Genomic DNA, 17343 nt, shown 5'->3' on the forward strand with positions numbered 1-17343 from the left:
CTTTGTGGAAATTTTAGTCAATTGGTTTTAACCTAATTTGTATTTTACCACTTTTTATATGCCATTAAAGGTATTGTATTTGTATTTGTATTTGTATCGGGATATGCAGATACGCCTCGGTTAGATCTAGTGAAGTCATCAAGTTGCCGTGACGTAAGGAAGAAGTGATTGAGCGTAGAGTCTCCATTCTGAATTTGGGGATTCGAATGAATTTGTTGAGATGTTTCAAATTTAGTATGGCTCTCCAGTCCCCATTGCGTTTGGGGACCGTAAAAAAATGAGAATAAGTGCCTGATAGTCTCTCCAGTGGCGGAACTGGTTCTATCGCTTGTATCTGTAACAGGTGAGAAATCGCTTTCAAGGTTCTGTTGGCTTTGATGGGGTTTGCTGATAATGGGGAAATCAGTACATGGTGGCGAGGAATGATGTTGAACTCTATCACGTATCCCGTGGAAATAACCTCTCTGGTCCACCTGTCCATGTGACTGCCTTGCCAAACATGTTGAAAGCTTTGAAGTCGACCTCCCACCGGAATGCATTTGTAGTCATTGTTTATTTTTTGTGGCAGGGAAAGATTTTCCTTGCTTCTTGTACTGTCTAAAGGATTGTTTGTAATTTCGAAAGGAATGATTATTATGCCAGGAGGACTTATTGCCCTCACGTTGGGTCCTAGATAGTGTTTTGTGAGATCTAAAGGTAAATCTGGAGGAGTTGGATGATTTATCCAGACCTCGGATGGACTTTGGCATTGTCTTTTTGTTGTCTTTCGTTTGGACTAAGACCTCTTCAAAATCCTTGCCAAATAAGGCCCTTCCATAATATGAGTACCCAGCCACTCATATTTGAAATTGTGTCTGCCTGCCAAGGGTGAATCCAGGCATTGCATCTAGCCACCATGTTGGAAGCCAAGGATCTTGCCACAAGAGCCATTGCGTCAAATGTGGCATCAGCTATGAAAGAGTTGGCCACGAGCACCCGTTCAATGCCTTCCCTAATGCCCCGGGCCTCAGCTGGAATCATTTCAAGAAGTCTTCTAAGCCATACCATAGTGGCTCTAGCCACGGTGGAAGATAGTGTCAGTGTTTTAATGGCAGCTGCCAGCCACTCATGAGACCTACGAAGAGCTGCCTCTGACCGTCTATCAAGTGGATCTTTAATGTTACCCTCTCCCTCTTTGGCCACTAGGGCACCGGAATGCAATACTGCCACGGGAGCATCCACAGGTGGGTTCTGGAGTAACACGTGAAATTGTTGGGGCATTAGGTACTTCTTTTTAAAATTTGGAGGGAGACCTTTGTTTGCAGTGGGGTTCATCCATTCTCTTTGTATTCTCTTAACAAAGCATTCTGGAACTGGAAATAATTTTGCTCCCTCATTGTCAGGGGGAAAATATGCCAAATTACCCTTGGGGAACCCTTTGATAGGTTTATTTGATGTGGATGCGGAGGCTTGTAGCGGCTGTTCCTCAGCGTCCTCTGGATCACGCAGATCCAGAGCAGAGATCATTTTATTAATTAACATTTGAATCCCTTCCAATTTGAAAAATTGTGCAGATTGTTCTGCAGCCGCTTCAGTGATTTCCTCAGAGTCTGAGAATTTATCCTCCTCATCACTTTCATCCAGACTTGATAAGCCCTCCTCTTCCCCCTCGGGGAAGGATAGGGGATCCCTCCTAACCAGTTTGACTGATTAAGAATATGAGAGGGAACACAAATGGTGGCAAAAGAGAAGCAAGTTAGTTGTAAGGGAGGCAAAAAAGGATTATGAGGAACGCATGGCTGCGAACATCAAGACCAGCAACAAACAGTTCTTCAAGTACATCAAAAGCAGGAAGCCAGCAAGGGAAGCGGTAGGCCCGTTAGATGACAAAGGAACAAAGGGTGTGCTAAAAGATGGCAGGGAGATTGCAAAGAAGCTGAATGAATTCTTTGCATCTGTCTTCACCCAAGAGGAGGTGAGGAACATTCCTGCACCTGAACCAAGCTTCTTAGGAGGCGAATCCGAGCAACTAGCGAAGATAGTGGTAGACAAGGAAGAAGTTCTGGCAGCCATTGATAAACTAAATGTTACCAAATCCCCTGGCCCAGATTGCATTCAGCCAAGAGTTCTTAAAGAGCTCAACCATGAAATTGCTGATCTTCTCACTTTAATATGCAACTTATCCCTGAAATCCATCCCTGAAGACTGGAAGATGGCCAATGTCACACCAATCTTTAAGAAAGGATCTAGGGGGGACCCGGGAAATTACAGGCCAGTCAGTTTGACATCTGTTCCTGGTAAATTAGTAGAATCTATCATTAAAGATAAAGAGTCAGCATGGCTTTTGCAGAGGCAAATCCTGTCTTACAAACTTACTAGAGTTCTTTGAGGGTGTAAACAGACATGTGGATAAGGGGGAACCAGTGGACATTGTCTACTTGGATTTCCAAAAGGCTTTTGACAAAGTTCCTCACCAGAGACTGTTGAGAAAACTCAGCAATGAAGGAATAAGAGGGGAAGTCCTCCTACGGATTAAAAACTGGTTGAGAAACAGGAAACAAAGAGTGGGTGTAAATGGGAAGTTTTCACAATGGAGAGATGTCGGGAGTGGTGTCCCCCAAGGATCCGTTTTGGGACCAGTGCTCTTTAACCTATTCATAAATGACCTGGAAGCAGGGGTGGGTAGCGTGGTGGCCAAGTTTGCAGATGATACCAAATTATGTAGGGTAGTGAGAACCACAAAGGATTGCGAAGAGCTCCAAGCGGACCTTGATAAATTAGGTGAGTGGGCTCAGATATGGCAAATGAAGTTCAATGTAGCAAAATGTAAAGTGATGCACATAGGGGCAAAAAATCCAAACTTCTACATACTGCACGCTTACAGGGGTCAAAAGTGCTATCAGTCACAGACCAGGAAAGGGATTTAGGCGTCTTAGTTGATAGTTCCATGGGAATGTCAACTCAATGCATGGCAGAATGTAAAAAGGCAAACTCTATGCTGGGGATCATTAGAAGAAGGAATTATTGATAATAAAACTGCAAAGATTGCCTCATGCCCCTTATATAAAACAGTGTAGTGCTGATCAGCACTTGGAGTAACTGTGTCCAGTTCTGATGCCGCAAGATCTCAAAAAGGAGATATTGAGGAGATAGAAAAAGTGCAGAGAGAAAGGGGCAACAAGGATGATTGAGGGACTGGAGCACCTTCCCTATGAGGAGAGGCTGCAGCGTTTGGGACCTCTTTAGTTTGGAGAGGAGGCTGGCTGGAGGGGATATAGATTGAAGTCTACAAAAGAGTGATTGATGGCATGGGGTAGAAAATGTTGACATGGTAGAGAAATTTTTCTCTCTTTCTCACACATACACTAGAACCAGGGGGCATTCATTGAAAATGCTGGGGGGAAGAATTAGAACTAATAAAAGGAAACACTTCTTCATAGCGTGTGATTGGTGTTTGGAATATGCTGCCACTGGAGGTGGTGATGGCCACTAACCTGGATAGCTTTAAAAGGGGCTTGGACAGATTTATGGAGGAGAAGTCGATTTATGGCTACCAATCTTGGATCCTCCTTGATCTGAAAAAGGATTGCAAATGCCTTAACAGACCAGGTGGATAAAGGGAGGCAACAGCCGCAGAAGGCCATTGCGTTCACATCCTACATGTGAGCTCCCAAAGGCACCTGGTGGGCCACTGCGAGTAGCAGAGAGCTGGACTAGATGGACTTTGGTCTGATCCAGCTGGCTTGTTCTTATGTTCTTATGTTCTTATGTTCTTATGTTCTCCTTCGAGCGCCAAAGTCCTCCCTGGGGGACCTATGGGTAACTCTAGGGGATTGAATCTGAAGTTGGGGGGGGGGGGGCAGCAAGGCTCTGATCTCTCGCATCCATTGCTTTTTCAATCTCTCTTCTCAGGAGATCAGCAAAGGCAGTGGGGGGGCATTCATCCAGTTTGAAATTGGAGCTAACTGGCCTCCGTCTGCGTCGCCTCCCTCCAGGGCCCCTGTTACTTGCCTGTGATGATCGTCAACCCGGACTTCAGCATCATCTGCTCCACCCGCCGGAGGGCGGGACTGCTCCAACGCCCTGGGAAGGCTGGAGGAGTCGGCCGCGGAGCCGCCGCTTTCGGCCGCGCCCTGGGAAGGCGCATAGCTCCATTGTGATTGCACTCGTTTCTTCTTAGGCGGAGCTGCTGCTAGATCGCTTTCTGCGGTCTTTTTGCTTCCCTTCTTCTGCTTCTTTGCAGGTGCGCTGGGGGCAGCAGCGGGTTCCCTGCTGTTAATTGGGCGTGAAATGGCGGAATTAGAGGAGAGAGTGCATTCTGCGGAGGAACCAGTGACGGTTTCTCACTCCAGTGAAAAGGACCTTGCGCCCATTACGGCTGCCCGGTAAAAAAGGCGGGAAGCGCTGAGGCGCTAAATTAATAAAGGCTTCCCTCACTATCGCCTATCTAAAGTACCCCAGGTGTCTTTCTGCTATCAGCCCACAGTTAGGAACCGACAAACACAGTACACACATACACACAAGGACAAGGGAACAATTAGAGGATAAGGGTTCTGTAGTGTCAATACAATCAATCGCGTCCCGCAGACCATCAACCTCTCGAATCTATAAGTCTTCGTGGAGGACCTTCCTCTCCTGGGCTCAAGAGGCCCGGATCGACCCACTGAGACCTTCTGTCCCTCAGGTTTTACAGTTTCTCCAGGTCGGATTCGAGAAGGGCCTTAGAAGTGCTACTCTTCGCAGACAGCTGGCAGCGCTCACGACTGTTTGGCCCAAGGTTCATGGACTACCACTGTCCAGGCACCCAGATATACTTAGATTCCTCAAAGGGGTCTCACAAAAACAACCTCCGATAGTCCATACGGTTCCCTTTCATGGAGACTTAACTATCTAGTGGCTCTCCCAGCTCTCCACCAAACCGCTTCATTCGAGCCCATCCGTTCCGTGCATCTGAAATGGAGTTACGCATGAAACTTTCTCTTTCTGATTGCCATCACTACAGCCAAGAAGAATTTCCAGAGTTGCAGGCCCTATCCGTCAACTCCAGCTCTGCATCTTCTTCACAAGGACAGAAGTAGTCATGAGGCTGGATCCCACCTTTGTTCCACCCAAAGTTGCTTCCAGGTTCCCACATGGAAGCAGGAGGTGATCATCCCCACCTTTTGTCCAAGTCCTTCACATCCCAAAGAAATCCTTTGGCACACCTTTTAGATGTCCGTAGGGCGCTCAAGATTTATTTATCATCAGAACAGAGAATATCAGACGGACTGAATCCCTATTCATAAACGTTACCATGCCTGCCTAATCTGGGAGCTCCAGATGTCCAAGGCTGCACTCAGTTACACTCTCAGAATGTGTATGCATTACATCGAGGCATATAAAGCATCTCACATACCCTGTGCTCTAGCGGCATCACGGCTCATTCCCACTTTCGGAGTGCCGCGAACTAACGCTGCAATTCAGACGACAGGTTCCTCTGGAGGATGTGTGTAGAGGCGGCCACCTGGTCCTCTTCATCCTCCTTTATCAGACATTACAGGTTGCATTCCATGGCGACTAACGAAACGCGCTTTTGGAACTGGGGAGTGCTCGAACATATATTTGGAGACTAACATTCCCACCCATTTTCGGGACACTGCTCTGGGAGGTCTTGCAATCCAAGATGCCCGAGATAGCCTCCAGGAGCACGGTACATTGGTACTTACCCTGAAGGGGACCTTTCTCCTGGTGAGGCGATGCTGGGGCATCTTGGCCCTCCCCAGCGCACTTTCTGTATGCAACTCCAAAATTAATCATTCCTTCGTTTATTATTATGATCTATGGATCGGGGTAGTTAGTTATAAAATACTTGGAGTTCCTCACGTTTTGATGTTTGTTTTCAATGTTATTCTTCGTTATTATGTTGTTCTCGTTACTTCCTGTTCTACTTCTTAAGATAATAGAGTTTTTTCTCTCACTGCTGAGTCAATGGAATACTGGGGATCTAAGATGGATTCCAGCCTCTACAGGAAGTGACATCATTTAGTCCTGCCTCCCTGAGTATAGGTTGGAAATCACCCAATCCAAGATGCCCTCATCGCCTACCAGGAGAAGGTCCCTTCAGGGTAAGTACCAATGTACCGTTCTGTAAGAGCCTGAAACACAATGTCTACCCTCTGCAGAGGCAGAAAAATACTGAGGGAAATTGACCCCAAGACCTCGACAGGAAGTACATGGAGAAGAATTTTTTCTTATTTCCCGCCTCTCTGCAATTGGTAGAGAAGACACCCCAATCAAGATGTCCCACGCCTACAGTAGAATGATATGACTCAGCATAGTTCAAAGATTAAAAGCTTGCTACACAATCTACTTTTCAGATATTCAAATACACTAACATTGCTACCCTGAAGAGAAAGTTTCACTTTTCTATACTCTTTTCCACAAAAAGATGACAGTCAGTTTGTATATTAATACACCATTTCTTGGAACTTCTTTGTAGTAGAATGATCCACGAGGTTCCTGGCATTCTACTTCAAAGAAGGTCCAAGAAAAGGGAGATTACTGCACACATTTACCACCATCGGAACCTGTTATTAATTTTTTTGGATCCCACCACTGCCTGAGAGGGTAGGGTAGGAGGAAGCAGGCAAGCCAAGCTGGCCACATGTTGCTCAAAGAGCAAAACTGTTAGCCGGCCAGAATGTTGTCATCCTGCTGAAAGAGGCTGGATGGGGGCTTAAAAGGCAGGCCTGCACAGACCTTGGCCTCCTCCTTCTGCTGCTGGCCTGTTTTCAAGGGCTTTACCAACACAAGTATGGTGTCATTATTTCTGCTGCCCTCCACTCCTTTCCCATCCTCAGCCTGGCAAAATATACTAGCTGTTCCTATTTCATAGTAACACTTAAAAACAGCTAAAACATAGAAACCTGACTTTTCCTTTATGCAGCTTTAAACTCAAAAGGGACAAATCATAAACTAATTCCATGTCCACCATATCAGATAATGCACAGATACAGAGTTGCTTTAATTTAAATATTTTAACTTTTAATTAATTACCATATTAAAATAATATTACCAATGCACTTTGTAATTTTTCTGTATTTAAACAATTATTTTAGCAATTAATTCAATAACATCCAGGATAATTTTCAAGTTTAAATTTAGTCTAAGAGTCAATACAAATACTGCTGCTGAGCAGCATTTTATTCTTTTTCAACTATACTATTCATACATCTATAAAACCAACAAAGATTCTGTGCTCTTTGCACTATGATTAAACATTAGGTGGTTATTTAAATGGCACAGATGGCGCTTATCATAGCTTACAGTAATAACAGTTAAAATAGCAAGCCAGCATTTTATAGTCACATTTTTATATAAAACTTAATATTAATGTCTCGGACAATCTTGTCTGATGAAGGGAGCTTCTCAAAAGCTTATACCCTGAAAATCTGGTTCATCTCTAAGGTACTTTGAGACTGAAATATAACTGTTCAGAAAATTATGCTATCTTAAGAGTGGGAGAAGACACACATTATATAAAATGCCTATGCAACTGCAGCATTTCATTACTATCAGTTTTGTTAAGAACTACCAAGCAGAAAGAAAGTTATAAATGCAAAATTTTCCACAGCAGATGTTTCAACCGCAAAGAATCAATAGCTGAAGGAAGCATTCTGCCATTCAAACCTCCCTTACCCAACATACTTTTGCTCTTGTTTAAACAGTGTATTCATCTAATAATTCTGCACAGAACTGAACTGTACATGACTTAAGTCTTACTGATCTATTTACATTTTGTCTCCACTTTTCTTCCAGGTCTTCTCTTAGGGCACAACTGAATATTTCTTCCAGCAGGGGAACTACATATGTTTTCCTCTGCTGTTGGTATGCAACCCTATAGCCAGGCAGGGAGGTCATTTCTAATGTTTTGGTATCACAGAAAGCTCAGACTAAGATGGATACCAATCTTAATTCAATGGTTTTGATATCAAGAGTGGTTTCCCTGACATGTGCTTCCCCCTCCCAACTCAGGTATGCATAGCAGCAAACAAAGCCTTCCCTGAAGGCTCAGCTACACAAATCAGGATAACAACAGCACAGTCTTGAGTAGGTACAACTGTCTTTGACCTCACACCCTGATCCTATCAGCAAAACAGGTAGATCACCTGGACTCTTTCTCCCTAACATTAATTTAATCTTAAACCTCCTGTCCAACTACTAAAGAACCATCAACCTTCCACAGTTTCTTTGTTTCAACACTACATACATGTCTAGACTTGGAATGCCCCTCGTCTTAATTTCATCAGTGCAGCCCACTCCTTAAGAGTTGGGCACTCCCAGGTCTTAATCCAATCAAACCTTTTTCCATAGCATTGTTCCTGCCTGGGAATGAAACTTTGCTTTGTTTCAGGAAAATTGCCTCTCTTGTCATAGCCAGAGGATGATTTTTTTTCCTATAACTAGACCTCTCAAACAAGGGCAATTCACTCTTGGATCTCATTCCATTATGCCTGATGTTTTTCTTTGAACAATGACGGCTCCCACTTCCTTGGACCTTTTCTAGATTGGTAAATAATCACCCTTTCCTCAATGCCTTCCCCTATTTCTGCTATCTTTACATCCCAGGCCCCTTGAAACTGTGTGTATTTGCAGCTTGTATGTATACTTTGACTACTTTTAATCCTTAATAAAATTGTAAATGTTCTCCTTAATTTTGGTTTTGGTGCAAATTTCCAAGGCGAGCGACCTTCGTATAAACTGGTGCAGACCCCATCAGACCTCTCACAATGCAGGTAATTCCCCAACCAAATGGGGAACAGACCAAACTAATTCAGATAACACTGAAGGTACAAAAGTTGTTTCATTTCAGCAGGCCAAAGGCACAAGAGAACGTTTTCTCCCATGCTGGTTTTGGGCATCAAACAGCAGGAGTTACACAGATTAACAACTTCTAAAAAGAACAATAGAACTACCAGTATATGAAAAAGAAGCGTTTGGATTTATACTCCAGCTTTGTCTCCTGTAAGGAGACTCAAGGCAGCTTACAAACTCCTTTCCTGTCCTCTTTCCACAACAGACACTTTGGCCCTTTCCACACAAATCTTCTAAAATTTTTGTTGTGGTTTTTATTTTCCCCCACAGTGTGGACAAATCAGTGCTTCGTGCTTCACAGCCTCAGTTCCCTGGGTCTTCTGAAGTTGATGCTGTGAAGATTAAGCACCCCCCCCCCCCAAAAAAAATCAAAAATGTTCTGAAATGCTGAAAAACAGGGCAAGGATCTCTTTCGGCAAAGAGTGATCTCACAAAATGGTGTCTTAAAAGGTTAGCACACAAATGAAACCTTTTAAAAAAATGTTTCAGTCAAAACAATTGCTAGAAGAAGGGATTCATTTAAAATGTTTTGAGGCTGGAAATAAAATGTATTTGGGAGGGGGGAACTGCAGAATTATACCCCGTAATGCTTTCCCCCATCCTGAAAATGTTTTATTTGTGCTGTGTGGGAATGGCCTTTGTGAGGTAGTTGAGGCTGAGAGAGTTCGGAACAAACTATGATTAACCCAAGGTCATCCAGCAGGAAAGTAGGAGTGGGGAAACAAAGAAATAAGAGTCTGTAACTCATGTGGAGGGGTGGGGTATCAAACCTGGTTCTCCAGATTAGAGTTCACTGCTCTTAACTATTATGCCACACTGACAACTCATGCAATGTGCACTTCGATGATTAGATTTCCAATCTAAGTGTTATTGGAGGCACTTTTGAAGTAACAAACATTACAACAGCCATGCAAGAAGCCAAGCAATTCTCTACAGTTGCAGATGGTCTACACTATCCCCTCAGCCTCTGAGGTAGGGGGGAAATGTCAAGTACGGTAAAGAAATGGGGACTGAAGAGGCCCAACAGGCCTCATAAGTTTTGGAGAAATGTCCAGGACTCACATTCCACTGTGGAATGCCCTTCCATTCAGGAACTGAACATATACACTAGCAGTTCAGTGGATGCAGTTGAGAACTCCACATTGATCCTTCCTCCCACTGGTTCACTGAATAATGCAGATGAAAATATCCACAATGTTTTTTGTTTATTTCTGTCATTTATAGTTTGTCTTATTGGGACTCAAGGCAGATTGTACAGAGCAATTCAATACAATCACTGAGTTAGGGTTGTAAAACCAACCACAAGTCTGAAAACAAAACTGCAGTAAAGCCTATGTAACAATAAGACATTAAATGCTGCAGAATCCTTAGTAGGATCCGAGTTTCAGAAAGTTATGCTCAGTATTATGGATGACAGTCTCTAGTAATTGAGAATCATTTAGCAAAGTGCAACTCTATTACCTGCGTAGAAAAACCATCTTGAAAAATTCAGTTTTGCATAGTTTGCAAAAAGTCATGAGAGTTAGAGATTTCCTATCACCTCCAGCAGGCTGTTCCACAAGATAAGGGCCGCAATGGAGAAGACGGGTATATAGGTAGTTGTTGATTTTGCTCATGTGCGGACTGGGACCTGCAGAAGATGCTGCTCCAATAAGCAAAGCTGACATGGCAAAGGCAAAGCGTAGGGAGAGACACGGTCTTGCAGATGTGAGGATCCAAGGCCATGAAGAACTTTGTTTGGGATAGTTAATACCTTAAATTGAACTTAATAACTGATGGAAGCTGGGAATAATATGCATGTTCCATCTAGATCAGGAAATTTCCCTCATATATCTTTCTGGAATAATTGTTTGACAGTCTATAGCTGGACTGCGTGTAGGCCAAGAAAAGAGAGAGCTTGACTTGAATGCCTTGGTACCGGATCTAGACCTGACAGAACAGTATGTGAGCTTTCTGTATCCATTGTTAATGAGAGGTCCAGTAGCTTTACCAGAGGAAGAGAACAGCAGGGATTTGCTTGAGTTCCATGATGCAAAATTGGACTGATTGTAATTCTGCAGTTATGCTGTGGTCTTCACATAGAAACTAGACTACTGAAAAGCACTGTACATTGGTCTCCCCTCAAAATCAGATTGGAAAATCCAGTTGGAGCAGAATGCTGCAGCTTGAGTATTATCAGGTTCTCAAGCTTTCACAAGACCACCCCCTAAGCTTTAGATGAATGTACTAGTGTCTTTTCATGATGTGCACTTCAGCATCCAGAGAGCTTATCCACACATGGGTTTGTCCAATTTTTCCTCTTGGCACCAACATCTTAGTGGCTGCCATACTAAAGGATCCATGATGGAACTGTCTTTGGCAACTAACAAATGATTGGTATTTTGTTATGATTTGATCCCAGTTGTAGATTCGAGAAATTGTTCAACAGTGATATTATAAAGAAACTCGTGGCATTATTAAACGTTTCAGAATGGTCACAATTTTGTCAATTGTGCAATCTTTCAGAACTCTGATAAGTATATATCCTGCCCAAATAGGAGCAATTATTCCAAGATTACTGCTTATTAATTCAGTTATCCTCTTCAATGAACAAAAATAATGGGGATTAGGTTGCCTTCACCTTTTGCGAAGTTCATGCTCAGTTTCAACCAGACGCTTGCAGTCATCAAAATTAATTATAACAGGAAGACATACTAATTGGATTAAATGATAAATGTAACCATTTCCTTTCCTGTTGGAAGCAGATGTTCACTGTACATCTCCCAAAGCATGTTAAGGAGTACCAACAGTTTAAATAGGCTTTTCAGCTCCCTTCCAAGTTCAAAACTATCAAAGAATATACAATAAGGACTAGTGTCTGATATTTAGCCAGAAAAATGTATAAATGTGAAGTCCTGGAGCAAATCTCAGAACTGTGGAGCAATTTATTTAAGCTATTTTGAGATCAATTGCCAAAACAGTTTTTCACTAAATCCAAATCAGCATATTCCTTCAAATATTGGTCGTTAACTATCCTTCTAAAAAGATGTATCCATTGCTATCTTTAACAAACAAGTGCTATGGATATTCTCTAACAGGAATGAGATTAAAATATTTTCCAATCCAATTCTCTGACAAGCAAATGATAGGCACAGAACTGTATGAGATGTAAGTATATTGCTACTGGGAAATGCTGGAATTTTAAAAGTTACCTTTATAAGGCTTACTGTAAAACTGATGCTTTTTCTTTTTCCGTTTGCTAAATATATGCTTAGTCTTCTGGTAATCTATTTACAAATTTCACTTTAAGCAACAAACTGACTCAAATTTATATTGCAATTTTTTACTGTTTCAAAGATGTGACTCAAAAGACACTTGATCTGCAATACTTGCTTGAAATACATCCCACTGCTTCAAATTAGCTCTGATTTTCTTTTCTAGCTAGTTTTGTTCAGTAAGTTCTGTGCTCAAGTCATACAAACACTGTATAGGGATTAATTTGCTTTATACATACTAATAACGTCTTGAAAATCTTAGTCCTCAGCAGGACACTTGTGACAATTGCTGAAAGTTATTCTGATACAACCAAGAACTACCCTTCATTCTGTTTTTAATTTAAATAGATGGTTATAGATTACCAATCTTTTTGTTATCCAAAACACAAAAATATTATTCCAGAGGGGGCCAAATTTGAAAGGTTGTATATGTTCAGACAGTGCTACCACTGCACTAAGATTTTTGTGAAGATTTCAACAGTATTATCGAAGGCTTTCACAGCCAGAATCACTTGGGTGCTGTGTGGTTTCCGGGCTGTACGGCCGTGTTCTAGCAGCATTCTCTCCTGACGTTTCACCTGCATCTGTGGCTGGCATCTTCAGAGGATCTGATCCTCCGAAGATGCCAGCCACAGATGCAGGCGAAACGTCAGGAGAGAATGCTGCTAGAGCACTGCCATACAGCCCGGAAACCACACAGCACCCATTTCAACAGTAATTTGAAAAACAAATCTGTAAAATGCACATTTTGAAAGCCTTAACTATTGTATGTGAATATATTCACATACAATGTAGATGTCAGAAGTGCCTTGTTTTCAAACAGATGAACACTGCATTCACATCTAGTAAATGTACCATAAATGTGCCACTCTCTGCTAAGGTAATTTAAATTTCTTACCAGTACTGCCTGTCTTGGGGAACATGAAACAGGAGATACCAATTTGGCCACTTTCTTACAGGTATTCTGTGATGGTCTGACCCATGTACCAATCCTACAACATGTATGACTTTGCATAATTACTTTTCCTGGTAGAACACAAACTCCAAATATTAGCTTGGTCTCACCTAAGGTTTCCACAAGCACAAAGGAGACAATTTTCTCATTTTCCCCATATACATTCGCCCCAAATACCAGTTGAAATGCAGCTCCTGGGGGATGGGTGGCTTCCAGCAAACACTTGTGGGTGAAAATCAGCAAAAACTTACCCCCACCCAAATTCAGGGAAATTCTAACCAGGATCCAAGCTAACTTTAAGAAAAGCAAGGGAATACAAACATCCTGGAAACAACAGGGATTGCAAGTTGTACACCTGATTGGGCTACTGATATGGCTGCTACTGTTGAATAGGTTTGTGTGTTGGAAGTACTGGATGTTTTAAAGTGTTTTAACTGAAATGTAATATATATTTTATTGGGGTATATGGTGTTTATTTAAATTGTACACCGCCCAGAGCCCTTTGGGGATAAGGCGGTATAATAAATCCAACTAATAAATAAATAATAAATAAACATTCCTAGTAATAGTCAGAGAGCTAGCAACATGTCTACTCTAATACCTAAATTATAAACTGATGTCTCAAAATACATTATCTGCCCTTTCTGAGTCCCATAAACTGGGCTTTATGGCTAAAGGGGAAAACCAAACAACAGAAAAATTTGGGGGGGAGGGACCAGACTGAATAAAACACAAATGGAACTTAACTTTGGATGATCAAGAGTAAATTTTAGTTGTAGATATATTATCTGCAGAAGGGGGTTGCTTGGAGCCCAGACCTTGCATCCACTTTGTACTCAGTCCACCTCCTTGGATTAGTCAATTTTTTTTCTCCGCTTCGCTAGTGTACTATATTTACTCTGCAGGAAATTAGTCTGAATGTAAGATGAATCCCCCCAAACATTATTCAAATTAACTAGACATAACTGCAACTTGTTTTTAACTATAAGACAACCCTCTATTTTTCCAGTTAAAAACCTCCAAAGGAGTGCATACCACCTCCCAAGGAAGCCTGTTCTGCTAAGAAACCACACTGTCAGGCTTGGTGGGTCAGGCCTGTGGTCCAGCTAGTTTTACATCAAGACCACAATTGCCAGGTATAGGCCAAACGAGTCACTTGCTTCCTCCCAACAACACTATAGAAAAAACACCATACAAAAACATCAATATAGAGTCAGAGGTATACTGCCCCTAAACAGGGGGATTTAATTACCATGACTGGTAGGAAGGACCTCTATGGCAGATAAGAGGAGATATGGACAAAGGGTGCCAAGGAAAATGCAGTGCAAGTAGTTATGCAGGGAGGAAGTCTCAAGGCACCCTCACTTTGGAGAGTACCAGCTGCCACCACCCTCTACTATCTCTTAACACATCTTGCATAACTTTGAGTCATATTGCCTTCTTTCTTAACGCAGGAAAGATGGACATAAAAATGTAACCCATAAGATCTACACAGCAGCTCATAATAAAGTCAAAGCCACACCACATAACATCCCAAGATATAAACAAAGGTACCAAAAATTAATAATAACAAAAACCCACAGCAGCAACTATTTTTTCTACTTCATGTTTCCATACTCAATCTCAAAAGCATTCTGAAGTAGCCTGGACTCCTGAGGACACCAGAGGCGATGCAAGACAAGGCTCCCTAAGAAAGGATCTGCCTCGACGTCACCGCCTACTTTGGAAAGGCCACCCAGCACGCTTCGGATGGGAAGTGCCTCAAGGCCCGGAGGAGGGAAACACCTGCAACCCAGGACCGAAGCAGCCGCGCTGAATTGGGGCGGAAGCATCCCCACGGGACGAAGCGACCACAGAAGCACCTACCAAAGGCAGCCGCGCTTGAGGCCAGCAGCGACCCAAGAAGAGCTCTTCAGGCAGCCCCCCCCCCGCCCCCGCCCCCGCCCGGTATCCCAAAGCAGGCAGGCCGGTGGCTGAACCGACGGCTCCGCTTCCCAGGCTCCTGCCGGCCTGTCGTGCCCCTCCCCGGGTCCCGCTCACTGACTCACCCGTCCTAAAGATCAGCTGCTTGTCGTCGGGGTCCCCGAATTCGGCCAGCATGGATTTGAAGAGGACGCCGCACGAGTTCTGGATCCCGAAGACGGCCCCGTTGCACCACATGGACGCCACCATGACCAGCCAGCCCCAGCCGCCCTCGGGAGGGCTGGACTCCGCCGGCTCCTCCGGGCTCTGCGGCGGCTTCTTCGCTTCCTCCTGCTTGCCGTCAGCGGGCTTCACCGCCGCCGCCGCCGCCGCCGCCGCCGTCAGGAGGGACTCCCCCGCTCCCTCCTCCGAAGCGGCGGCAGGCAGCTCCGGCGGGCGGCAGTGCCCGTTCTCCACGCCGCCGCCCGTCGCCTCTTCGTAAGAGGGCAGGGCGCAGTCGCCCCCCGGCCCCTGCTCCTCGCTGACAGGAGCCACGCCGGCGGCGGACCCCACGCCTGAGACTGCGGCCGGCATTCCCTCTTGGCTCCGGCTTCGCCCTCCCTTCCTACCTCCGCCGCCGCCGGTGCTCGGCGACCATCTCCGGCGAAAACAAAACTGGGGGGGGGGGGCGCGCTTTCTCCCCCACGCACTATATGGCTGAACAGCGGAGGCGTCTCCTCACTGGCAACGAAGAGCTGCCCCCTGAGGCTGCTGAATTCTCCCCGGTCTCCGCCAGGTTATTTTAAACGGGCACCCCGCCGGGGGGCGTGGTCGTCGCCGGGACACCCGCCCCGCCCCGCCCCGCCTCCTTCGCGGCCCCCTCACTGAGGATCCTCACAGGCCAGGCAGCGGCGGGGCACCGCCCTCTTTTCTCTGGACAGGAGAGAACTCGGCGGAGGGGGGTAAGGGAGCGAAGCGCCGCGTGCCAGAGCCCGAGGGAGCCGTCTGGAGCTGGAAGGCAATAGGCAGGGAGCCTTTGGCTCGCGGCGCTTCTTCTCATTACCCACCTCCGCCCGGAGCGTGGGTGCGCGCGCTCGCTCCTTCTAGGGCAACAGTTAACGGCAGCGGCCGTTGAGCGCCTCCTCTGCGCGCAGAAATATCACCTGCTCCACCCACCCCCGGACTGACAATATAGTTCGAAGTAAGTCCCATTGCGTTCCGTGAGACGCGTTTCCCAGTAAGTGTGGGTCGCCCGAATTTCCTTGAACAAACACAACCCTCCCACTGTAGCGCTTCGCTCACCTGACCCGAAAGGTGGACACCCCCTCCCCCGCACACACACACCCAGGCTGCAAGCAGAACGGGCGGCACAGGGGTGTGTGTATTATTGCCTGCGGCTGCGGTGTCAGTAGCCTCCCAAAGCAGTGACGTATTATTGGCAGAGTCGCAGGGACAAAAAAAAAGTTCACTAAAAGTACAGGGGAAAGGACAAACTTTTCTCCAGAGCTGGTTGGTTGGTTAGATCAGGAGCAGCTACACCTCAAAAGCAGAAGGAGGGGTCTATCTTTTTGCTATTGTGGAGCAATTCTAAAACTGCTCAGGGTATGAGAGATTGTTTTATCCTGGTGGGGATTACTCTCTGCCTGAAAGAGCAGATGGAAGCACTGCTGGAGTGTGGCTTGAGGCTCAGTCTCTTCCGTGGTGGCACAGAACATCTTTTATCTGTTTGGGCTGGCATTTCAGTTGTAGCCATGCCTTTAAAACTGTGGTATAGCAATGGTGATCCATTGGAAGAGTTGGAAGAGACCACAAGGGCCATCAAGTCCAACTCCATGCCATGCAGGAATACACAATCAAAGCACTGTTGACAGATGGCCATCCAGTCTCTGTTTAAAAGCCTCCAAAGAAGGAGACTCCACTACCCTCTGATGTAGTTTATTCCATGGTGGAACAACCCTTACCATCAACAAGTGCTTCTTAATGTTTAGATGGAATCTCTTATCCTGTATTCAGGAGTAAGCTGGAATATTGGATCCTGACAGATAGCCCAGGCTAGCTTGCTCTCATCAGATCTCAGAAGCTAAGGAGTGTTTACCCTGGTTACTATTTGGATTGGCAACCTCCAAAGAATTTCAGGATCATGGCACAGAGGCTGGAAATGGCAATCAGTTCTGAACATCTCTTGCATTGAAAAGCCAACAGGGTTGCCATGAGTCAATCATTACTTTACAGCAAAAACAAAACAAAAAACCAGCTATATCAGGAGGCAGCATTTTAAGGATCATAGGGCTGGTTTTTGTTCTCATTGAATTTTGCTGTGTGACTCTGTCAGTGTCTTCTTTCCAGGCCTTGGTTTTGGCTTGCCAAATTCTATGCTTTGAAATTAGTTCTGTTGGTCTT

General features: G+C 44.7%; 1 protein-coding gene across 1 annotated transcript in view; it reads right to left on the bottom strand.

The window, feature by feature from the left end:
- The window catches only part of SLC16A10 (solute carrier family 16 member 10), an 81970-nt gene extending 66240 nt beyond the window's left edge, over positions 1-15730 (bottom strand). The window contains exon 1 of the mRNA XM_048492670.1: positions 15090-15730. Coding sequence (XP_048348627.1) covers positions 15090-15537 — 448 coding nt within the window. The 5' untranslated portion in view covers positions 15538-15730. The remainder of the gene's footprint in view (positions 1-15089) is intronic.
- Between the last annotated feature and the right edge of the window lie 1613 nt (positions 15731-17343).

This window comes from Sphaerodactylus townsendi, linkage group LG01, assembly GCF_021028975.2.
Source record: "Sphaerodactylus townsendi isolate TG3544 linkage group LG01, MPM_Stown_v2.3, whole genome shotgun sequence".
Lineage (NCBI taxonomy): Eukaryota > Metazoa > Chordata > Lepidosauria > Squamata > Sphaerodactylidae > Sphaerodactylus > Sphaerodactylus townsendi.